General features: G+C 45.4%; 1 protein-coding gene across 8 annotated transcripts in view; it reads right to left on the bottom strand.

Moving 5' to 3' along the window:
• Positions 1-25,026, bottom strand: part of MARVELD3 (MARVEL domain containing 3) — an 813,614-nt gene that overhangs the window by 28,560 nt on the left and 760,028 nt on the right. For 5 of the 8 annotated variants that reach the window (XM_085638771.1, XM_085638777.1, XM_085638773.1 and 2 more), the window contains one exon: positions 18,682-18,812. In XM_085638771.1, coding sequence (XP_085494897.1) covers positions 18,682-18,812 — 131 coding nt within the window. Of the gene's footprint in view, positions 1-4,418; positions 6,899-18,681; positions 18,813-25,026 lie in introns of those variants that run through there. The other 3 variants (XM_085638772.1, XM_085638774.1, XM_085638778.1) reach the window with 1 other exon arrangement.

Raw genomic sequence — 25,026 nt, 5'->3', positions numbered from 1 at the left:
TAAGGAGGTCACATCCAGTGTTACTAATAGTAGATCTGTATTCCATGCTAGATCTTTGATTTTGTTAAGAAAGTCACTGGTATCTTGTATATAAGAATCTAGCATCTTCATGTGAGTCTGTAAAAAGTAATCTATATATTTGGAAAGATTTTCTAGAGGCCCATTACATGCTGCAATAATGGGTCTCCCAGGTGGAGCTGTTAGGCTTTTGTGGACTTTGGGTATGAAGTAAATATATGGTACAAGTGGATGTTCTTTTTTTATAAACCTATATTCATCCCAACTCAGGAGTCCCAAACCCTTCCAAGCTAACAGACTTTGGAATAACATGTCTTGCATTGCTTTGTATTTCAGTGAATTGCTTTTCCTGTAACATTGGATGTCATTTAATTGTCTATATGCTTCCTTAAGATAATCCGATACTGGCCATGTATATATATATATACACACACACACATACACACACATGATCCTTACAGTTCCTCCACCAAAAGGAAGGATGTTCTGTTCTGCTCAGTGTGGTTGAGAAACACTTTACATCTACTGCACTACAGAGGTAATGTGTTCGACGTGAGCAGAGTGTCCAACACACTGAAGCAGTTAAAAAATGTACATCTGTTCTGGCACACTATCTCCTGGAATTATTTAGTGATTTTGCAGACACATCTTGAATGCATACTTACACCCCTGGTCTTCAACTGAGGCTCAGATTACCCTGGGAACCATAAAAAAGGAATCCTGAAGCAATAACTCCTGTTGTTTCTCTCTCCTTACAGATGCGAGGACTTTTCTAAAATAGGGCGAGATAGTTTTGTGTTTAGTGTTGTCATTTGGTCCTGTATTGCCCCAGCAGGTGAGCCTCAGCCTTCAGAGGGATCAGCTATTGTCAGGACCAGGGTTATGTGTAGCTGGATCATTTTCTTGCATGCCGTGATGTGTCCAATCCATCCTCCCTTTCTATTCTGGTACCCAACACCAGGCCTATCGGTGACAGGCATTTTATTAGGTGATTGGGCTGTAGGTAGACGTGGGGTAGTCTAAGCAGGCTCACGGGGTCCAGAGAGGTGCGTATAGGTGTGGGTGTGACTCATACTTCTACAAGATAGGGAGCCTCGTTTCAGCAGAAAGCTGTAGCATCACTCGCTGGTCCTTCAGACCACTATATCACTAGTCTTCCAAAAGGCAGCAGTCTCTAGCCTAGAAGGTTTGGCTGGCCATGCTGTTTGGCACAATGGTTAGAGGGAATGTGGAAAGTGTTGCTTTGTTTCCTTTCAGATCTTAGTCATGTTATTTGCCGATTCAGGCTGGGAGGTTCTCCACTTTACTTGATGCCACGATGGACCTGCCCAAGTGCTCCAGTAAGTGCAGCATGCACAAGTCCATCGCACTCTCCACATTCTTTGGCTTTCAAGCAGGAGGCGGGGCTGCCTGAGGCCCCTGTTCTTGACCCTTATGCAGAGTTTCTGCAAAAGTGATTAGACAGTGGCTTTGGTTCTGCAGGCCTATGATGGCCCTACCCCTCAAATAGTCCAGATTGTAATTGGCATGAAGCATTCCATTTTGGTGGAGGTGGGGGCTGGGGGAATGTTCAGCAGCCTTAAATGTAAGAAAACGTTTTTGACAATCACCATTTCTCCATAGATATTGTTTTATCAATGCATCACAGATAGCATGCGACAACTACTTTTTACAGAGAAACAACTCTACTAATGGAGAAAATATCTTGAGTGGGATTTTACCTTACAGCATCCGCTTGCCTCCTGGTTTTACATAAATATACATACAAAGAATGCCATGGCATAAACTATATATGATGATACACACAAATAGGGCCGCTCCTATAAGAATGACCTAAAAAGTGCCAAGTAGTGTTATGTGACTGAGTGTGGACATCTCACTAAAAGTTACGGACTGGCCTCACACACCACCTGGTGTCATGCTTCATCATCGGCCAGTCCTCGCCCTCTAAAAACTTGGTTTGATAGAGGGCGGGCATACACCTGACGACAGGTATGCACTTCTATCTATGTGGGGCCCAAAGTAAATAAGTGAAATTAAAAACCATTATAGTAACCTCATTACCTATTTTAATGATCTAGGAAACTATATGGTTTATAAAAACAAGTGTATGGCGCAATTGGGAAAGTTAATATCCCCTCGCCGTAGGAAAATTGGTCTGAAAATGGGTCGACATGTTTCTGCCCTTTGTCAACAGGACCTTAGTATTTAACCAAATAACGGGCTCCACTCTTACCAATACTGTGGTTAAAGGAAATCAGCGGTGGAGAGACTGTAGTCACTCTCTGCTGTTTATATGGGTCAAAAAGTACCCTGTGAGGGGAAAAAAAGGAATATGATGAAACACATACTCAGCAACCGGTAGGTTTAGGGGTCATTCATGAGAAATCAAACAGACGCCACTGTATACAAATTTAAGTGCGCGTAGTGCAAGTGTATAACACGTGACTGGCATACGTGAATACACAAGTGAGTAAAATCAAGGGGAAAATTACTTCCCACTTCTTACCTACAGCCTTAACCCTATGTACTCAATGGGAGGGGGAGTAAAGGAGAACCCCTGTAGTCAAACTCTGAAGAGGTAAGCAAATAAAAAAAGAATTTAGGCAGCATACTTTTACCGAAATACGGGAAATGAGAAGGAGGCATACTGGTGTGGACTGTATCCTACTACACAGGCATCCAACTGTCATTCATCCAGATCACAGCGTCTTACTTCGTCAAGGTGCGCTCTCCGCAGGATCACCGAGTTGTGTACTGTGCTCCTCCCCGGTGACGAGTAAGTGTGGGTAGAGGGTGTTATTAAATAGTGCCCTTAATTGGTAAAGTGATGGGAGGCGCCTGATCGTAACGAGACCGCGGGACCTTTGTGTGTATTCCGGTGTCCCAAACGCACCCAGCACTACTCTTGCCCGTTTCAGCCTGACTTCCGGAAAGTGCATCATAGTAGGTCCCAAGGAGACCAGTGTTCAATTTCATTGAGGTGTCGGTACCGAAAATATGGTTACCGTACACATAATATATATATCTCATTCTCATTTTATCAGTTAGCTTTAGGAGTCGTGCTGCTGGCTTACCCAACGACACTGCTTAAGCTGTAAGAAATTGGCAAGTAGTATTCTGTGTTTTCAATAATAGGAGAGTGAAATACCACAAAAATGTACTTTTAAATTCGCTAGGAGAAAAAGGCTTTTTTTTTTAAGCAGGAAAAAAGCAAGGGCAAATTATATTTAACTTATAGCCACGGCCACTGGATTTATGCAGCAGGGGAGAACCAAATTATGCGCAATAAAAGGCAAATTATGCGTCGTAATGTGGCTTTTTTTTTTTTTTACAGCATCACTATTATTTTGCCGGTTTTACTCATGGTAAAAGTGTATGGTCAAAGGTTTCACCTCAGAAGTACCAGTTTAACACCAAATACAGCAATTTGCAACTGTAAGATGACCAATCAACTTTTGCGAACAGCCTTCCACTCTGCGGGAACTCATTGCAACACTTTAATAACTTTTGATCCGTTTAAGCCAGAAATAATTTTTGGGGGGTTAAATCTACAGATTATGTATTGTGTGGCAAATGCGGTAAATCTATAATTAAGCAAAAAACGCTGCTGAATTGCATAAGTCTAGTGGCCCCGGCATATAGACTCTGCTTGGAAAGTGAAGCGTTCTGCTTGCCAATATGTCCATCCTACTGGAGTGAAGCCAATCCAAGTAACAGTCAGGTTATCATAAGGAATTAGGTCAGAATCTGTCCTGTCTCATGGGTGGGTGGTTAGCCAGAGACAATGGCTATTGAAAAGTTTGGAGATGTTCAATTTACCTCCTACCCACACAATCCAGCCTTATCATAAAAATTATCCAACTCCAAATGCTGACGCCCCAAGTCTCCAACAAATCCCAGAGTGTTCAGCTGTTGGTGTTGCATACCAGATGGCGATAACACACAAACAAACATCAGTACATTGTGATGGGTATTAAATCCATAACTTCAAACTGAATCATCGAAGCAGAGTTTATAGTTAAAAGTAGCTTATGTGGCAGGCCGATCGATGTATGCCAGCCTGCCTCCTGATTTTCCTGAATGGCTAAGTAGTTTGATTAGGAAGCTTTCCATGACAAGCAAGCTTAAGACTGGGGCACAGGCATCTGCCAGCTGTGCTCAGTAAAACAAAAAGAAAAGGCAATCCAGCTGGTAAGAGTCAAATGGATCACAAACATTAAATCAATTACAACCGCCAAATGAACATTCAGAAGAGAATTTTAAAGTTCATAGTCGAAAATAACTTAAACAATAGTCCTGTTTACTTTATAAGATATAAGAAGTTGACCCTGTTGATTTTCAGTAGGGCTTAAAAGTGATCAGTTTTCAAGGGCAAGAAATCACTCAGATCATCAATATTTAGTCATTTTTCTTTATTTCACTAGTACAAAAATATAGACGTCTTGATTGCTATGTTTCTCTACATATACTAATGCACAGATCTTTTGGTATGTGTACAAATGGTCATGTCAACACATTTAGGAAGAGAACACAGGTATCTGTTAAAAAACATTATATTATTTTTATGGTAATGCTGTATCCGGTGATGCAAGAGTATGAAGTACGCAATATCGGCTGTAACAGTAAGTGTTGTTCGAGGCATTTCACCTTGAACGCTCTATCTAAATTGGAAGCTTACAGAACCTCTTTCCTTTGGTTTTGCATAATTTATGTCTCACTTTAAAGTGATTTGGTTTCAAAGTGATTTGGTTTCAGAGAAGGGTTGCTCTTCTACAGTTATTGCCGAGATCCCTTGTTCGCAATTTACCCTTTTGGCAAATCCTCTGGCATCAAATCAAATTTGGTGAGCAAAATATTCCATTCACAACTGGTTCTTTGTTCATAATTTGTCTGAGATTTGGCAAGGGGATATGAAACGTAATTTGGAGAGCAATCCAAGTCTGGTTGATTTATGCAAAACCCTACTACAGGACTTGTTGCCATGAAGATAGAAATTGGATCCGTATGTATTCTTTCAATGGCTTGGTGGAAACCTGTCCACTAGTTTGTGGCATATTGAAAACTGTTCTAAAAACAGATTGGAGAGGCAACGTGGAGCAAAGCTGTAAATGTATTAATCTGAAGTGGAAATGAACGCACACTACATAAGAGTAGACACTGAAATCATGCCCCCAAAGTATACATGGCAGTGCGTTTTGTTGGATGGGCTGTTTTAGTTAGAGTTATTCAGTGTTTAGAAATTTAAGATACCCTTGATAGACTAAAGTTGTAGCCAAGTAATTTTCCTTTTACTTAAATCATTCAAAACAGTTCCTAAACAAAGCTTCGCCATAGAAATGACACAAGAGTGCGCAATAAAAAAGAAAGTTATTGACAGCAGGTCACAGAATACATGCCCTTCTCTTTCACAGTAGTCTTGAGCACTGGTCAGTATTATTTAACAACACAATGTACCAGCACACAACAAAACTCAAGTGTTGAAGCCCATGCTTTTTCAGCCAGTTACAATTTAAGATTTGTTTCATAGACTGTTCTGAGTTCTTTAAGAAGTGAGCACATTCCAACTTGACCTCCTAGTTCTGATGGGATGGGGAAACAGTTGAGTCCTTTTTGTTGGTGATGTGTCTGGTCTTCATTAGCAAAGTACTCAAGACATACTTGTTTGCGTTCTCAGGTCACAACTTCCTCCTACAAATCCATCTCCCCAGGATATACTCTTCTAGCGCAGGATCTCTCGCTCTGCCCTGAGCGATGCCAAAATCAATGGTGGTCTTTCCACCCCAACACAATTTTCAAAAAGCCTTACAGTTTTTTTATCTGGTTTAAAAACATTCCCCAAAGGAACACATCTGGATTCATAAGTTAAATGAGTTCACTGTAAAACAGAGCATTAATGTCACCAGTAAGAGGGCCCAGAGCACCGCTTTCAATAGAGCAATGCAAAAATGCCACTCTGTGGTATCAAACATCCTCGTTTTCACTCTGGTGACTAGTGGAGTTTAACAAAACATATCAGATATAGAAGTCTTAAAGGGGTGGTGGGGCTTGAAAGGCAGATCCCTCTGTTTCAGACTTTACTCCTATTTGTTATGTACAGGCCCGCATATGCAGGCCTCTCTGGTGACCTTGTGAGAGGTCTATCCTGTGCCTGTGGATACTCTGCCTCAGATGTGCCTCTGGGTTCTGAGTTGTTCAGTATGCACGCATCCTTCAACGTGGCACAACGCTGAACGTGTCGGTTTGTTTGTTTATGTACATAACAGCTAAAACTCCAAATTCTGAGCTGATTGTTGCTTCTTCATAAGTCGAACTCGACGGAAACCACGAACTGCCAAGAAAGCACTTAGGAAGAATACCACAATGGCAAGGCATCCAAGGAGACCAGCAGCAATATCAGCCCCATGGAGGGCACAACTAAATCCAGGGTACCCCTTGCTTTTGTACAAAGCCTCCCGATCTGTACACACCTGTGTCGCATAGGCATCCAGCAGCTTACGGAAGTAGAAATACAAGGCTGGCACATATCCACAAGCGATGAGAATATCCAGAATGCACTCAACAAGCAACCATATTGGGAAGTACCAAGGAAGTCTGAACACGCCAATGAGAACCATAAGGCAGCTGAAGCCCATTAACGCTCCTCCAAACGCCATGGTGGCACTGACCGTTGGCAGCTTCAGCTGGTAGAATGCAACATCCAGCTCCTGTGCTTTCTCTCCATCTGCGCCTTGAAAGCCACTGTAGGCCCCTCCAAATGCATAGTAGTAAATGCCTCCCATGTTGGTGATGCCGGTGAAGCCACCTGTAGAATTGTATGACACGGAGGCGCAGACGAGAATCAACATGTTCAAAAGGACTTCCACCAATTGACAGCAAGCTGGAAGAATGAAAAGCGGAAGGTCCGGTTAGAATTGCCTTCAGGGAAATTATATATTATTCTTGGAGCCTCCTGCATGCCAAGACAATTGCAAACAATATCCCAAGAAAACATAAGCACAAATATGTGACACCCAAAAGTAAACCAACATTTGTATCCCTCCCTTTCACCTTATGCTCCACAGATGGGCGTGCATACCACTTTTGTTAGTCGACGTCAGCTATGAAAGCCAGCCTCTGCATCAGCTAACTATCATACCACCCAACTCATGGGCTTTCTCCTCTTCTCCAACAGTTAGACTAATTATCTGATAAGATACTTTTTAAGCGAAGTAAATTTGCAATAGATTTCCGAATAATGACAGCGTCTTACTTTGGATTTGTATTAGATTAGCATTAGGGGTGGGTCATTTAGAGTTTGGTGGGGCAGGAGACACAATGTCAATTACCAAGACTTTTACTCGGCCAAACTCTGTTCCCCCAGACTCATTTAAAGGTGGGGCAACTGCTGATTGATTGCAGTTAGAGTCTCTATCGACAGTCAATCGTTGGTGGAAGCCCATTCACCAAACAGCAGTCACCTTTGATGCGTCAGAAGGCCCTGTCCTACCTAGGGCGGGCTTCCATGCAGATTTTCCCTTTCTCTCAAAATTCCTAACAAAAGTGCTCCCGGCATGTATGGGGGGGGGGGGGGGGGGGGGTTACTCAAGATATTCCGTTTTTAAAAGCCATCACAACTCTGCATACTACGGCATTACATTAAACTACTAGACCACATGAGAATTTCGAAAGTGGTTAAGATGATGCTTCAGCTGACCTTGCTCCCATGCACCAATCAGTTCACGCCAAGGAACTGTGGTTCACTGAGACACATATGGCTCAGATCATGAATAACAATGAGGTGGGTTTGGCCATTTACCTCATGGCAAACCTAGGCAGCAGGGATGGAGGCCTCCAGGACCCAGCAGACTTCAGACTACCTTCTCATTTTCGCAGTCAACTGGCATTGCAATCCACACCTCTCCTAATGCCACAATAAAGGGTGCATTATGAAAAGTTCATTGGAGGATCCTTGTATGCCAATAATGGCAGCTGTTCTAAACACCGAGGAAATGAGTTGCCATGCAGCTCTCCCCTATTGCACGTGGTTTCTGGCTGCCATGGGATGACACTAGAAAGGGGGGGCGTGTTACTCTTAACCTACAAGTGGGTACTACAATGACATTGTGAATGTCATTTTCAAACTGAAATACACCTTTTATGTATTGCGAATATGGACTCTCATTTACAAAGTCAGCTAGTTTGTGCAGAGCTAGCTTTACAAATGCAAAGTCGGTTTGTACATTTGGCCACAGGTCAACTACCTGGCATGGTAGGGAGATCAGTGAACACATGTTCATTGTAGCTTTCACTGGACTGTTTGATATAGTTTGTCAGGAAATCATGTGCTAGAAATAACAGCTAATTAAACCTTTAAATATATTATGCACTTAAGGTGTCACCTTTTATTAGTCTGCCCAGATAAACTTGATAAAATGTTGTTTTCAGGGACTTCCACGATCTATCCAAATGTGTTTAAATGTATGCCGCAAACTACTAACACTTTCTTTGGTTTGCTTCTTCTCCTAGGGCTCATTCCAACAATTGGAATTAATTACAATTTTCTCATTTTGCTGCATTCTTATTCATAGATGTTGTTCATGATGCTAACCAAAATTCATTTAGCCTACGTTTCCAGATTTCTTTTCCTTTTAGACTATTTAGCATGTACATTATGTATAGGTGTTGTTAGCGAGACCAGTCATTACAATATTTTCCAAGTCCTAATATCTGTATAACACATAGATAGGTTTTTCTTCTAGGAGATTGTGAAGTATACCCTTGGATCTGCCTCAGTGATATGCAGTTATGGTTTATTTCTGTGAGGACAGATGAAAAATATTCACCGATGTACTCTGAAGAGCAAAAATATTGGCTTACACTAATATGTGCAAGGATGTTCCATATCTCTTCCAACCATGATCCACCTTTAACTTGTAGAACTATCCAAAATCCAAGTATGATGTTCTTCCACTCCTCACAGCTTTTTCACCATATTTCTCCCATTGGCTGGCTGCGACCTTTCGACCGTGCTCATCTGCCCAGTCTGTGTCCCTGCTGCTGTCTCCTAGTGGGGCAAGCTAACCTCATTATGTCAATGCTGGACCCTTTGACTCCAGAATAACATCCTTGTTTCCAGGCCACGCTTCGGTACATGCTCACCCATGATGTCACCTTGCAAATCTGTGGGTGTCACCAAACAGAGCATCTCTGCATTGATACTTCAGAGGGAAACACCGGTGGTGAAATATGAACACTGAGGTGGCTTAAACATCCATATTTGTGACAGAACAGCTGAAAGTAGACATGGCTCCTCTGAAAGGACGCAAGTCCTCAGTCAGAGTGTGAGCCCCATTAATTGTACTCACAAAGTCCACTCAGTTACTATCTGGATTAATAACTATTTCTGAACGCTGCATCCTTGTGCAAACATACAGGTACACCCTACATTATATACACATTTAAACAAGGACAGGTTAGCTGTCCAAGAGAGGCAAACTGTGTTCTTTTCTCTTTGGTGCTGGATATCCAGTGTTTTGGACACAATGGCTGCTACTTTTGCAGATCAAACCCACACTATGGGGCTCGAGAGCTCAATCCGCACCTTGTTGATGAGATGCCAAGTAGTAATCCAGCCTATTACAGTGAAGTTATTTAATTTGCCTCCATTATCTGCAAACAAACATCTTATTGATCTACAGTGTAGGTTTAACCACTTTCCCTACAATAGAAATAAATCATTTGTTACCAGAACCATTTTTTAAATAATTTATTATGTTGGAGTTGTCGGTTGTTCGTTTTTTACATTATTTTATTGCACGCTATGCTAGATAAGATGGAATCATGCGCCCCACTTCCTTCCTTAATGTGATCCATAAATACTCTGCATTCTTAGGAACCCAACCACATACAGCTTACTGGTGAGCATTTTGTCATTAAGAGCTGCTTGAGTAGCTAGCTAAATGTATCCATCTATCCATTGGGGTTTGATATGCACGGGTATTCTATATTCCTGAAGACTGTTATACACAAGGTAATCGAGGTGGTAACACTAGAACATAGTCTTTGACTGAAATTGATTTCCATCCTTTTCCCCCTGTTGCCCCGTCTTAACTAGCTTATCTTCTGGCACAGATGTCACGAGAAGGTCGAAATGCAATTCCTTCCAGAAAAAACATGGAGGAAAATGCATGTGCAAAACTCAGGAGCGAAATCTATTTCTGCTCATCCTGTAATAAGTGCAAAGTGCAAAATCTAGCACTAAGCTGCTTGTGCCCGACGCTGCACATTGCAGTTACTCAGAAAGAGTTTACTGGTGGGAATGGATCCGAAAATGCCCTGCCACTTTCCCTTGACCATGAAGTGTGAATGGGTTCATTTTCTTGGTGGTTCCCCTCCCTGGATCACAAGCCACCTAAAACAGCCAGACAGACTAGTGTGTCTGCTTTTCCTTCTGCAAGAACAATAGTAGATATTGTCTTACTCCCCTCCTGCGTTTTCAAGGTACATACTTAAAGGCCACGTCGACATTTGATTTATGTTGGACAAACTTGACAAGGTGCTATTCCGGATAGCCTAAAATCGGGTCAAGTTACCCCGATTCTGAAGAAACCATCTGCTGATCACATGGACCTTCTTAACTTTAGCCCAATCTCAAACATCCCCACCGTGTCAAAGCCCCTGGAGAAATGTGTGCTCGCCCAACTCGAACCACATCGACCATTTCCAACTCCTGGACCAATGCCAATCTGGATTCCGCCCGGGCCATAGTACAGAGTCTGCGCTAACGCACATTGTCGATGATGCGCTAAGAATGTTGGCTCATGAGTTGTGCCTATTGATCCTTGTTGACCTTTCATCAGCATTCGATACTGTCAAACACGATAACCTAATTGACCTCCTGGAACACAGGATGGGGCTGTCTGGGCCTGTTCTAAACTGGTTCTCTTCGTTCCTTCGGAACAGATCCCAAAGCTTCAAGGTGACCCAATCCCTGTCCCATCCTGCACCGTTCACTCTGGGGGTTCCCCAGAGTCCAGCGCTCTCCCCCACGCTCTTTAACCTGTTCATGAAGCCTCTGACACAAATTCTGAAATCATCCAGCATTCACGATCAAATGTATGCGGATGATACCCAACTATACCTGAAGATCGCCTCCCCGAAGACATTCAAGCCCTCAACTCAGTCCTGTTGGAAACACAAAGCTGGCTGACACGTAACCACCTGAAGCCTAATGCTCTAAAAACTGAATTCCTCCTAATCTCACCCCTCAAACAGTCTCAGGTCATGGACCAATGGTTGAATCAGCTTACTGCTCTTAATTGTAGTCCTTACCTTGTGGATTCGGCATTCTCTCTGGGTATTATATTAGACAAAAGTCTGAACATGCAGAAGGACATTAGTTCCCTCACCAAAGGAGCAAACTTCCAACTCAGCATCCTAAGAAAACTCAAACCTTATGTCCCTGCTCCTGACCTAAAGGTTGCAATACAAGCATTAGTGATCTCAAAGCTGGACTACGGTAGCGCAACGCTGTGCGGCTTGCCCAGAGTGAAGACGGCTCCTCTGAGGGTTGCCCTCAATTCGGCTGCCAGGTACATAACTGGCACTAAAAAAAATACAACCATATTTCTCTGGACCTGCTGGCCCTGAACTGAAGCTCAGATACAATTAAAATTGCTTGCATTGCACAGAAAGCCATCCACTACTGCTTAAACCATTAAAATTCAAGAAAAAAAAATACCTACAATCGAGCCTTCTCTGGTATGACTCCGAGGATCTGAAACTCCCTTCCCCCTGAAGTCAGGGCGAACTCTTCCACTGCCCTCTTCAAAACACAGAAGTCAAAGGGCTCTTGATGAAGAAATGTCTGCCTGAGTCAGGCTTCCCCATTGGACACTGGGGCCATAGACGTTGATCTGTGGCCGAGCTGCCTGGTTCAGGAGAATGTTCGGACATTATAAGACTGTGAATTTGCGCTGTGTTGATTGTTTTGTTTGCTTGTACCCTTCTTGTTGCACAAATTGTAAAGCGCGCTGATACCCTCGTTGGTCATGTTCGCGCTTTATAAAACTTTAAAACTAAATAAATAAATAAACTTTACCTCCGCCCATCTGCAAATACATCTTAAAGGAGCAGAGTTACTCTTTGATTGGATACTTCATAGATGCTGTTCCCGGTACGAATCTGCCAGATGGGTTTTGCCTGTATTCATGTTCCTAGTAGTGGCTGTTTTTTTTGTTGCATTTAATGTTCCCCCAGCTTAGCTTTTCCTCCTTTGTCTGTTTTTGGTGGTGAACTTCATAACTTCCAGACTTCAAATGCAGCTGTGAACCATTTTTCCCAATAAAGTTACATTTTATACACTTAAGACATGGGCAGCTGAGCCTTTTAGATGCCACAGTTTGTTTAGTAGGCCCGAGTTTGTGTCCAAAAAGGGTGATCACCGACAGAAATTTTGCAGTGTCCGTCTTCTTTGCAAATCACACTTGTGATTAAGAATGTGTTTTGTACGTGGTGCGCAATGTGCCATCCTCATCCAGCATTGATCACCATCATTTACTCCTTGCTGATGGGCAGCTTCCGCAGTGTTTTTATACTTCTAACAACTAGTGCTGTAGGACAGATTGTTGCTGCTTTAAGGCAGTGACAAGTCTTATTTTCTTACTTAGCGTAGACCTTTTCGAAAAGATTGATGTACTAACTAGGTTTTTTCTAATCTTCTCGGGCACTTTCGTGAACGTTTGTTTTGCACATGGTTGTACACTGCATATAAGAGAATAATATGCATAATGTTGCTTGTACATATTCAGAATTCTCCAGAGATTGGATTCAGTTCCTCAAACAATTAGGACATTTTGCTCTCCAATTTGGTGACAGATATCAAATGTGCCTTTCTTTCTGGACAACGTTGGCAATGGTGATCATGTGAAGAGAAAACTCTGTTGTCGTTATACAAGTTTTGAAACGCAAATACTCCAGGTCTTTTGAGCTTTCAGTGGACAAACCAAATTCCTTCTTCAAGTGCATTTGACTCAGAGACAGTAGGCTAAATCTCCTTCAGTGCTTGTTTAATATTCCTTTACGATATATGAGGGTAAAATGGAGAGATTAAAGCTTAGCAGCATCAAGTAGGGGGCAGAGAGGAATCCAGGGAGTTAGTAGTATGGAACCAAGGGATTTGTCAAACACACATGCTTTAGACTTCCATTTGGCCATCCCACATTCCCCTGGAACACAACTCTATTTTTACCATTCATGCTTAACTTATCTGCAGATAGTGGTTTCACAGTCCCACCCTCCTCCAAAAACACGTAACTGCACTCCTCATTCTACTTCCCCAAACCAAGATCAGCCACGTTTATTACTTGTTTTCCACAACTACCCCTCTTTCAATGGGCCAAAAATGGGATAGAAAAGGATACCCTTCACTGAAGAATTATAGAACCCACAAATTATTAACATGCAATGTACCAAAAAGGCAACAAAACGAGAATAGACGAAATCACCATCACATGCGTATTATCAAGATCTCAATGAATAAACATACACCTAACCAGATGAATAAAGAAAATTAAATGTCTAAGAAGCCCTCTGTATGTGGATTAGGGAATTGGAAGTGAATAGAGTTTCTTGAAAAGGTTTGGAAACCTCAGGCAATCTGATAACTGAAGAATCTCTAATAAAAATGTAAAGCTATATTGATTTCTTTCCACAGAAAAGATTAATCAGCATCTTTATTTCCTACAGAATTGAGAAGCACTGTATTAAAACTTACTGAAGAAAAGACAGAGCCCCCCTACACCAGCGACATCTAGAATTAGGCCGGATACTCCTTAGCAGCAAATCATAAAACCCGAAAACACCAATGTAGTCCACTAAAGAGGTCATGGACATACAGACCCTAGAACAACTCAAAACACAGAACTCTTAAATACCTCCATTGCTAAATTTTAGAAATGTATGTCCCAGGACTTTGGTTATTCCATCTACTTTGGGATTGTCGGATTTGGAATATGGTGTGTCATTCATTTTTGTTATCCTGCGTTTGGCAACTCCTCCTGCACATAATCATGTGTTCATCCAACTGCGATGAGTAGCGCTCCAAATTGGTGAGGGAATTCCACTTATCAGTTCCACCTCACACTCTAAGTGGAAGACTCCTTGAATTGGCTGGACTTACACCAATTAGAATCGCACAAGAGCCCACCTTGATGCCCCACTTTATATTGGTTATGAATAACAGTCACCAACAGAGATGATATATTTTTAACTATCTCTTTTTGTTACAAAATACTTATATATTTTTTAATTGGCTACTCACATCCAGAAGGGAAAAGGGACTTGGAGAATGTATGGACATAGCCCAGTGTGTGCCAAAAAACTGCAAGTGAAGTGGCGAGGGTGGAGCAGTGGAGGATGCTGAAAGATGGATGGTTGAAACATTGCAGGAAGCATCCCTCCGACTTCATCAGGCGCACAAGTGAAATCATGAGCTTTAAAGAGTATCAAGTACTCTTGGGGAGAGGAGTTGGCCTAACGGCTAGGGCGGTCGACCTCGAACCTGGGGAGCTGGGTTCGAGTCTCGGCAAGGACACTGAACATCCTGTGATTCTGGGCAAATCACCTAATCTCCCCGTGCCTAACAAAAATGAATGTGTGTCCTCATGTAACGTAACTGTTTCTATGTAAAGCGCTCTGATACCAGAGGATGCTCACATTAAAATCCTCCTCATTACCAGCTAGAGCAGCTCCCCCATTAAAGCATTCGAACATACACTGCCCATGTTTTTCTACCTGCTCTGGCACACCATGGGGGAGAAGGATGAAAAAAAAATGTGGGTGACTCAGGTCAGATGTCCACCCTTAGCCAAACGGACATTCGTCATTTATGTGGTTACAGTGGTAATGCAGCTTTCTCATTTTTAGAAGTGCGACTCTAGCAATGCGACTTGCGGAACGGAGGTCAGACTCCTTAAACAACCCAGCACCACACCTTAAATGTGACTGAAAGTGCAGGGCCCAATAAGACCCTGCACTACCAGACACACAGAATCCGTTTTACTAGGACAGACACATCTTGGGACGGGCGACCAGAAGCACAGCAGCCCATTGGTTGCCAAGGAAGTATTTGCTTGCATATATATGAGCGCGCTGTTCGACATATTGATGATAATTACTGGCATACTGTGGCATCCAAGACAAAGTATCCACTCTCACTATTGGTGACCCTGGCAGAATGGTGGTAGTGCTTGGTATATTGTGGGCATCAATGATATTTTTCTCACTGCCCACCCTTGGTGTAATGTTTGTCCTAAAGGGCACAGTTGTGTTAATTCATGGCATTTTGTGGGCATTCATGGTAGGCTAGTACAGACTGCTGGTAAAATGTTGTTCTGCATCTTGGTGGCAATTCTTGGTTGACAATGGGCAGTAATGACATGATTGTGCCTATGCCTTACCCCTGGTATAATATTGGCCATTGCATGACTGCGGTAACATGTGGCATAATCTGAGCATCTAAGGCATGACGCCAATCCCTTTGAAGATTCTGGTCCTGGCAAAATGATGGTAAATCTTGGCAAGTTGTGAACATCCATGGAATGATAATGCCAATCCGTGCAAGTCTGTGGACCCTGGCATAGCAGTGGTAATTCTTGGCATACTGATGTAACCGTGGCATGATGGTGCCCATTTCTGTTATTATACTGACCCCAGCATACTAGTGTTAATTTCTGGTCTATTATGGACATCTGTAGAATGATTATGTCAGTCCTTAGTATAATGCTGCCCTCTGGCATATTAGTTACAATTCTTTTCATATTATGGGCATCTACCGCGATGGGTGGCGATACATGTGCATGCAAGGCACAACCTATCCATTTGTGGCACCATTATATGTGAAAACACAAGGAAAATGGCAACTCAGTGTATGAGCATGAAACATGTATTTACCAACAAATAAATGCTAGTGCTTCAGAAAGAAAATGTTATTTCATAAAAAATATAAACTTTTGCTTGGGGAACATTTTGCTTGTATTTGGTAGTAAAATATGGGTATTTTCACAAACTCCGAAACCGCGTCCCCTGTTAGGGTCCGATGCATCGGGATGGGATAATGCAATTGAATTGTTTTGGATGAAATATAGCATTTTGAAGAGAATCATGATTTATTAAAACAATCTATTGTTGGACAAGGTGGATGAAAATTGAATAATGCCTTGATACAATAAACATATAGCATTTGAACTACATTCAAGTTGAATCATTTTTTAACAACCCCTTGACATAGGGGAATTTGTGGTGCTAAAGGGGACGAACCCCAACAGGAGGCGCGGCTTCTGAATATGTCATACACGCTCTATGACCAGAGAGTGAGACACTTCATAGCACGCTACAAACTGAGTACTAGGATTAATTGTTAAATTCACAGTGCGTGTTCCCTCACATTTGTGTATTTTCATAAACTGTCTGACTGATGTTTGGTGGCAGAAGGATTCATTTCTAAATATGCATTTAAAGCAGATGTTTAGATGAATAGCCAAAGCTGTGTGAAACCCTAGTCTGTTAGGTTGGCGTAATCGGTCTTCTATCTCTTTATATGGAGGACAGCACTGCTGTAGGAGCTTGTACATCTCTTGAGCTCTGCTGTACTGACCAGATTCTAAGATGTGTGCATATTTGTTTTTTCACTTTGCCACTTTCAAGGAAAGTTTCGCTCCCAACATAGGACTGAAAATCTATGAGCGGCGGAATAGGAAAACTGAAAAAAGTGGGGTGTAGAACTGTACCAGATACTATGGTGAAGAAATTTCTGAATTGACATCACTTATGTTTGTTAACACCTTCTAGGGAACCCGTGCTGAACATTTCACCATATGCCACATTTTCTCAAAATTACCTTTGGGGGGGAAAAACTGTATCCTTCCAAGGCAGGTTCGGCTTTGCTTGGCACGCCACGAAAGTACAGAAATGTGTAATGAGTGCCCTTTCGGAGGCTGAGAGTTTTTAGCAAACTTCTTGAAAATAAAGGTGTAAAATTGCACTATTGGGCCCGCTTTATTTTATAAAAAAAAATGGGCAGGGGAGAACTTTCCCACACCCCATCCCAACACCTAGAATTCTACATTAAGGGAGCTGGGCTTACTCGCTGCATCCAGGGCAGCCATCATACCCCGTCACTGCCATTATCATAGATCACCAATGACCACAGCTACCAGCCTCTCTTATCAGCACCTCCACCCATACCAAGCCACTAGCCAATCATACAAGAATGTGGAGCAGCAAGACAGCTCACCTGGCTGGAATGCAACTTACAAAAAATTGCTTAACATAGCGTTTCATGTGACAACACTGATCTTTACATCAGTGAAGGAGAGAGATAAAGAGACAGGAAGTATAGGGAGGAGGAAGAAAGGTGGAATCAAGACTAGACAACCTTGGTATTTAGCAACCCCGGCAGTCGACTGCCTGCCCCTTCACTTCAAGCAATGCCCCTACATTTATGACACAGGCACTGGCCAGATCCCCGCCGCAGGGCATAGCACGGGCCAGTACTGCTCTCTGGACTCCGAGCTACAAGTCCCCAGTGCTTCCTGATAACAGCAGGATTTACGAGCCAAGTGTGACGTCACACCGATCAGTGAAACTCCCGCCTGAGCTGCGAGATTCACAAACTTCAGGTACGAGCCACGGAGGAGCTTGAAAAACCAGTCTTCAGTTTCTGTAAACGTCAGGGCGGGCGGGGGACTGCGCAATATCGCCTCATGGGTTTGACGCTCTTAGCAACGCTTGGATCTGAGAGTTGAAGTGTGCGCCCTGCTACGGAACGGCTAAGAGTGCGGCCGTAACAGAAATGTCATACAATCGCGATAGCCAGAGCGGGGAGGGGGGGGGGGCAGGGGAGAGGTGTTACACGCCCCTGCGGCACAGGGCGCCCCCGTCTTTAGAGGGCAACCGTTCAGATATACCCCCCCCCCCCGGCGCGCAACACCCATTGGACTCAAAGGGCTTCAGCCCCCCCCCCCCCGTCGTGTGTGGCAGCCCGGGATGAGACACCTTCCCGGGCAAAAAAGCAGCCGCACCCGAGCACTTCACAGGTCTTTAAAAGACCATTTGCACGTTAATGAGGCGCTCTAGTTGCGCCTCTGCCCCCCCCCCACCACCCTCCATTTAGCCACAGGCCAATGAATATCTGGGAGATACAAGATATGGGGACACGGGGGGCCTTCCTCACATTTTTCTATGGGTAGCATCATTTTGCGGGAAGCCACAGGGGTCGGTACGGTCATTTTCTGAAATAATTAGTTATCACCATCTTTATAATGCGTAACAGTATAGACTCAACGTAGAAGTTTCCAGGCAGCAAACAGAAACGTAGTGATTGAAATGCAGGTACCACTTGTACATTTAAAGCAGGTGAAGTCTCTGCTATGAAAGTCAAATCAATGCAATTTTTGCAACGCTCATCGTTTTGTCCGAAAATAGAGAGGTGAATTGATTTCTCCGTAAGAGGTTTCGTAGTTAGGAATCTGCTCCCCAGTTTCCACAAGTGATAACATCTCTGGGATCAGCATAGATGGCGCCATTACAAAAGCAGAGGTGGAAACAGGCCATGAACGAGGTGCATCGGCGGAGCGATTTCCAGACCCTGCATTAGTTCGAGTGGTGCAGCAAGCTTCTTACCTCTTCCGGTGCACAGGTATCTGCACTTGTTACACTCCAGGATTCCTCCCCCTCTTTCAGACTCGTAGTAGTCTCGCTCATCAAAGGTGGGGCTCTCCAGAGGCGGCCCGTAGCCCAGTGAAAGAGCATCCCTGGAAACAAGAAAAAATCCATTTAACTTGGCGTTAATCTAAGTTTCTTGTTAGTGGTTAGACAATAATAGCGGTTATCATATCGCTATGCGGAAACACAGGCCGTAATCCAAAAGGCCACAGCTGATAACTCCGCTGAGTCAACACCTAATCAGCTGCACACGTTAAGAGTTTATTTACCTACAGCAGGGCTTAGATTTTGCTCTACATCTGGCGGCCCAGACTCATGTGAAAGGGAGTGACACCGAATGCACATTTTTCAAGTTACCTTAAAAATGAAGCCAGAATGTATTTGTGTGGCATGGTTTTTTGCAAGTAGTATTTATAGCACGTGTTTCTTCGTGTGAACTTCGGGGGGAAGTTACCTTTTTAGGTCTAGCTAGATAACACCAATTCTTTTTAAATCTACATAATATTGACACTGTCTACCCCCACAGATATAATGCCGAATCACCACATGCTATTTGTGGTATCACTACACCTTGTAGGTGGTGCCTTTTTTGGAATGCATGAGGGACTATTTTACATCTGAACATTACAATAAATCATTAAGCTGTTTGTCGCATTCAATTCTGTATCACCTAAATTTATTCTTTAAAGTGATAAACAGCATTTGTGCATGCAACACACATAAACAGCAATTGAGAATCCCTGTTTTACATGCGTTCGCACATTAAAACCACACCTATTGGCTTTGCCAGGGTTCATTTTATATAAAACCTAAACTATTAAACAAACAATGCTAGTATCGTGTTTCTACCAACCAGTTCTGTAGTACTCACTTGCCAACCTCGAAGCATAAAGGGCCAAGCTGGCTTTTCTGACGTTTAATTCCGGACCTGAAGATCACAAGGGGGTCCACAAAGGAGCACTTGTCTCGCTGAGCCACATTACCAGCTTGAGAGAGAATGGAGCAGAACCTTCGTATGAGCCCCACAGATCTTGTAAAACTTGCTGTGGGGGTGGCTCTGTGGCTAAGCGGTCATGCAGAGCAGGGCAGCCGGCATGACCGCCCAGCAGGTGATACTTGTCTGGCCAGACAGGAGGGGTTGGAATTTAATTATACCAGACTAAATGGCCTTTTCTATCTACTGGAGCAATTACAGGCATGGGACACAACAAAAGCTTCTGTCTGGGAGAGACCTGGCAGGGAGTGCATGCAAGACAGTAAGGACAGCGCCCGGAGGCCGAAGTCAACCAGTGGGGGTGGGGGGCAACTCAGGATAAAGGGAGTGAGTATATATTGGTCTTACACCTGCTGCTAGTTGCCCTTTGTTTGAAAAAGCACCAAATCACTTGGGCAACAAGCATTAGCAAAGTTACTATGCAGCACCTTTGGGACCTATTGACTGCAATGACTTTTGGTGATGTTGTACAGCATGGGTACTCAAACTTTCTCTCGGGGGCCAAATTTACAGTGTGGTTTGTGGCCGAGGGCCGCACCAGTGGGGGCTGGGTCAGAGGGGGAAGGGCGGGGCTAAAGCAAAAAAAAAAATTGTGACCATAAGGTTGAACACAGGTCCCTGCAGCAGACGCCTTCGTCCACTGAGCCACCAGACCCAGCATACACAGATCTCTCTCTCTGTCTCCCCCCGTCGCCCTCCTCCCCCCGTCGCCCTCCTCCCCCCGTCGCCCTCCTCCCTCCCCCTCTCTCCCTCCCTCCCCCTCTCTCCCTCCCTCTGTCTCTCTCCCTCCCTCTGTCTCTCTCCCTCCCTCCCTCTGTCTCTCTCCCTCCCTCCCTCTGTCTCTCTCCCTCCCTCTGTCTCTCTCCCTCCCTCTGTCTCTCTCCCTCCCTCTGTCTCTCTCCCTCCGTCTCCCTCGCTGTCTCTCTCCCTCCGTCTCCCTCGCTGTCTCCCTCCCTCCGTCTCCCTCGCTGTCTCCCTCCCTCCATCTCCCTCGCTGTCTCCCTCCCTCCGTCTCCCTCGCTGTCTCCCTCCCTCTCCCCGTCTCCCTCCCTCTCCCCGTCTCCCTCCCTCTCCCCGTCTCCCTCCCTCTCCCCGTCTCCCTCCCTCTCCCCGTCTCCCTCCCTCTCCCCGTCTCCCTCCCTCTCCCCGTCTCCCTCCCTCTCCCCGTCTCCCTCCCTCTCCCAGTCTCCCTCCCTGTCTCTCTCCCTCCCGGTCTCCCTCCCTCTCCCCGTCTCCCTCCCTGTCTCTCTCCCTCCCGGTCTCTCTCCATCTCCCTCCGTCTCCCTCCCTCTCCCTGTCTCCATCCCGGTCTCCCTCCCTCCCTCTCCATCTCCCTCCCTCCGGCTCCCTCCCTCTATCTCTCCCTGTCTCTCTCTCCCTCCCTCTGTCTCTCTCTCTCCCTCCCTCTGTCTCTCTCCCTACCTCCCTCTGTCTCTCTCCCTCCCTCTGTCTCTCTCCCTCCCTCTGTCTCTCTCCCTCCCTCTGTCTCTCTCCCTCCCTCCCTCTGTCTCTCTCCCTCCCTCCCTCTGTCTCTCTCCCTCCCTCCCTCTGTCTCTCTCCCTCCCTCTGTCTCTCTCCCTCCCTCTGTCTCTCTCCCTCCCTCTGTCTCTCTCCCTCCCTCTGTCTCTCTCTCTCCCTCTGTCTCTCTCTCTCCCTCTGTCTCTCTCTCTCCCTCTGTCTCTCTCTCTCCCTCCGTCTCTCTCCCTCCCTCCGTCTCTCTCCCTCCCTCTCTCTCTCTCCCTCCCTCTCTCTGTCTCTCTCCCTCCCTCTCTCTGTCTCTCTCCCTCCCTCTCTCTGTCTCTCTCCCTCCCTCTGTCTCTCTCCCTCCCTCTATCTCTCTCCCTCCCTCTATCTCTCTCCCTCCCTCTATCTCTCTCCCTCCCTCTATCTCCCTCCCTCCCTCTATCTCTCTCCCTCCCTCTGTCTCTCTCCCTCCCTCTGTCTCTCTCCCTCCCTCTGTCTCTCTCCCTCCCTCTGTCTCTCTCCCTCCCTCGCTGTCTCCCTCGCTGTCTCCCTCGCTGTCTCCCTCGCTGTCTCCCTCCCTCCCTCCGTCTCCCTGTCTCCCTCTCTCTGTCTCTCTCCCTCCCTCTCTCTGTCTCTCTCCCTCCCTCTCTCTGTCTCTCTCCCTCCCTCTCTCTGTCTCTCTCCCTCCCTCTGTCTCTCTCCCTCCCTCTATCTCTCTCCCTCCCTCTGTCTCCCTCCCTCCCTCTGTCTCTCTCCCTCCCTCCGTCTCCCTGTCTCCCTCCCTCTCCCCGTCTTTCTCCCTCCCTGTCTCCCTCCCTCTCCCCGTCTCCCTCCCTGTCTCTCTCCCTCCCGGTCTCTCTCCATCTCCCTCCGTCTCCCTCCCTCTCCCGGTCTCCCTCCCTGTCTCTCTCCCTCCCGGTCTCTCTCCATCTCCCTCCGTCTCCCTCCCTCTCCCTGTCTCCATCCCGGTCTCCCTCCCTCCCTATCTCCCTCCCTCCGGCTACCTCCCTCTCTCGCTCCCTGTCTCTCTCTCCCTGTCTCTCTCTCCCTGTCTCTCTCTCCCTGTCTCTCTCTCCCTGTCTCTCTCTCCCTGTCTCTCTCTCTCCCTGTCTCTCTCTCTCCCTGTCTCTCTCTCTCCCTGTCTCTCTCTCTCTCCCTGTCTCTCTCTCTCTCCCTGTCTCTCTCTCTCTCCCTGTCTCTCTCTCTCTCCCTGTCTCTCTCTCCCTGTCTGTCTCTCTCTCTCTCCCTGTCTGTCTCTCTCTCTCTCCCTGTCTGTCTCTCTCTCTCTCCCTGTCTGTCTCTCTCTCTCTCCCTGTCTCTCTCTCTCTCTCCCTGTCTCTCTCTCTCTCTCCCTGTCTCTCTCTCTCTCCCTGTCTCTCTCTCTCTCTCCCTGTCTCTCTCTCTCTCCCTGTCTCTCTCTCCCTGTCTCTCCCTCGGTCTCCCTCTCCCTCTCTCCGTCACCCGTGTGTGTGTCAGCCCTCAGCTTCCCAGCGCCGGACTAGCCATAGCGGGCACCGGGCAATCCCCCGGTGCGCCGCACGGTTGGGGGCCGGTTTTGGGCCCCAGGGGGCCGTTTTTGTTACAGGGCCGTTTTTTCAGCATAACTGCAAAATCGGCCCTGTAACAAAATCGGCCGAAAACTGGCCCTGGCAAAGAGTTCGGCGGCACCCCCAAGCCCGGGGGGCCGGCCGAGCACTTTGCCAGGGCCGGTTTTGGTTCCCAGTCCGGCCCTGCCCAGCGCGCACACACAGCCGCCCTGAGACAGCTTCCCAGCACTCACACACAGCCGCACCCGAGTACTTCACAGGTCTTTAAAAGACCATTTACATGTTAATAAAGCTTTGTTGTATTTCGCCTCTTAGGCCCCTGCATCTCCACTTTGACAATCACTGGAATCCCCCGGCCCCCACAGAGCAGAGTCTCAGAGTCCAGGCTGCTGCAACCGGCAGTGTTTACACCATTTAATTTTTTTTTTATAAAACATGTAGGATGTCTGCGGGCTGCCGAGGAAGGCTTGCCGGGCCGCACTATGAGTAACCCTGTTGTACAGCAACTGCAAGATGCTGTGCAGAGTGAAAAAGAAGTAGCACGAAAGCACTTTTTTTTTTTTTTTTTTTTTTTTTTAATGGAAGGGCTGGCAGCAGTCTGCTGCCTGCTCTTCGTTCGCTAAAACAATAAAATATATAAAAGACGAGCATTTGCAATGCAGTCAGTCTCGCCTTTGGGACTTTATATGTATTTAGCTATGCAGCACATTAGCCTGGGTAGTGAAACATTTACTGTTCTTTAACTTGGAGGCAAAGTAAGCACCAAACTGCGTGACAAGCCAGGTATGGGAACACATGGAGAGAAATATTGCTTTGTATAATCAAAAGGGGGGGGGGGGGACGTGAGAGCTGGTTATTTCTAGAGGTCCTGTGCTCCTAGGAGTATATACGTGCATCAAAAGGGAGCAGTTCCTTGTTAGGGGCAAGGTAAAAGGTATCATTGGCTTCCTACAATATTGGTGGTATCTGGGGAGATCTGAATTTCAGATCTTAATGCCCTCACACACCCGTTAGGCTGTCATATCACCCTAACAGGTGTGTGAGGGCATTAAGATCTGAAATTCAGATCTCCCCAGATACCACCAATATTGTAGGAAGCCAATGATACCTTTTACCTTGGCCCCTAACGAGGAACTGCTCCCTTTTGATGCACGAGAAATATTGCTTGTCAGCGGGAAATGGTGTAGTCCAAAGCTTTGTTTTTAATATAAAATCAGAGCCTTCGGTGGTCATATCACTGAAAATACAAGATTTGAAAAACATATGGTTTACGGGTGCTCGTGGAAGACCATTTCTATGGACTGGAATCCAGAGAATGCTAAAGTGAATCTGGTATTTTACTGACCTCTGCTGGTCGTTTTCTGTCAAGAAAGTTAAATAAAGGCAGTTGAACAAGCAGAAAGCAATTATGGTATTTTATGGATCCCTACTGGTCGTTTTCTATCAAGACAGTTAAATAGAGACAGTTGAACAGAAAAAAAGTCCCTAAGCAGAAGCAGACAAGTCCTAGGGCTGATCTCCATTGCCCACTAAGTACATACACATACGAGTATATACAAGAGGTCTCGAATGCTCGACCTAAAAATTGTGGGGGGCAACAGAGGAGCGGGTAGGTGGGAGAAGCAACATGAAGAGGACAGGAAAAAGCAATACAAAAGGGAGAACAACCAAGGAGCAAGAGAGAAGCATACCAACAAGAAAGCAACAGCGCAGGGGACAGAAACACACAGGAAAGGGTTTGCAACACAGAGCAAGTGGAGGGGGGTATTTAGCAGGGTGATGAGAAGCACAGGAGGGAGAGACCTGGAAACCAGATGCACTCAAAGTTTATCCCAACGGAATCTAGCACTGACAAAGACAATGGGTATCGCCTACAAAACCCACTGGCTTTGCTAACGTTTTTCAGCCATGCTGTACAGCACCGTGGCTGCTGTACAACATTGCTAAAAAACCAAAGGCACAATGACGCTGCTTCATTTTGTAGGCGCATATGTTTTTGACATATGCTTGCCTATAAAAAGGCACAGGGTTTGTTTCTTTTTCTTTTCAGTTCTGAGGTGAATCAGTAAATTTAAAAAAACAGTGCAAAATCTCTTTTTTGAAAAATGTAGCTTGAAAGTGCTTTAAAAAAAATTAAAAACAGAAGAGTGGATTGCAAAAGCAGGTGGGGAAAAAAACGGAGAAAGCTTGGCGGGTGGGAGAGAAGCAACAGGAGCGAGAACACATGGGGTCAGATGGAAAAAACAAGGGACAGAGCGAAAGAACTACGGGGCAAAGGGAGAAACATGTGGGCAAAAG

This window comes from Triturus cristatus, chromosome 12, assembly GCF_964204655.1.
Source record: "Triturus cristatus chromosome 12, aTriCri1.1, whole genome shotgun sequence".
Taxonomy (NCBI): domain Eukaryota; kingdom Metazoa; phylum Chordata; class Amphibia; order Caudata; family Salamandridae; genus Triturus; species Triturus cristatus.
Note: the sequence above shows the minus strand (reverse complement) of the source record. Positions and strands in the feature narration are given on the sequence as shown.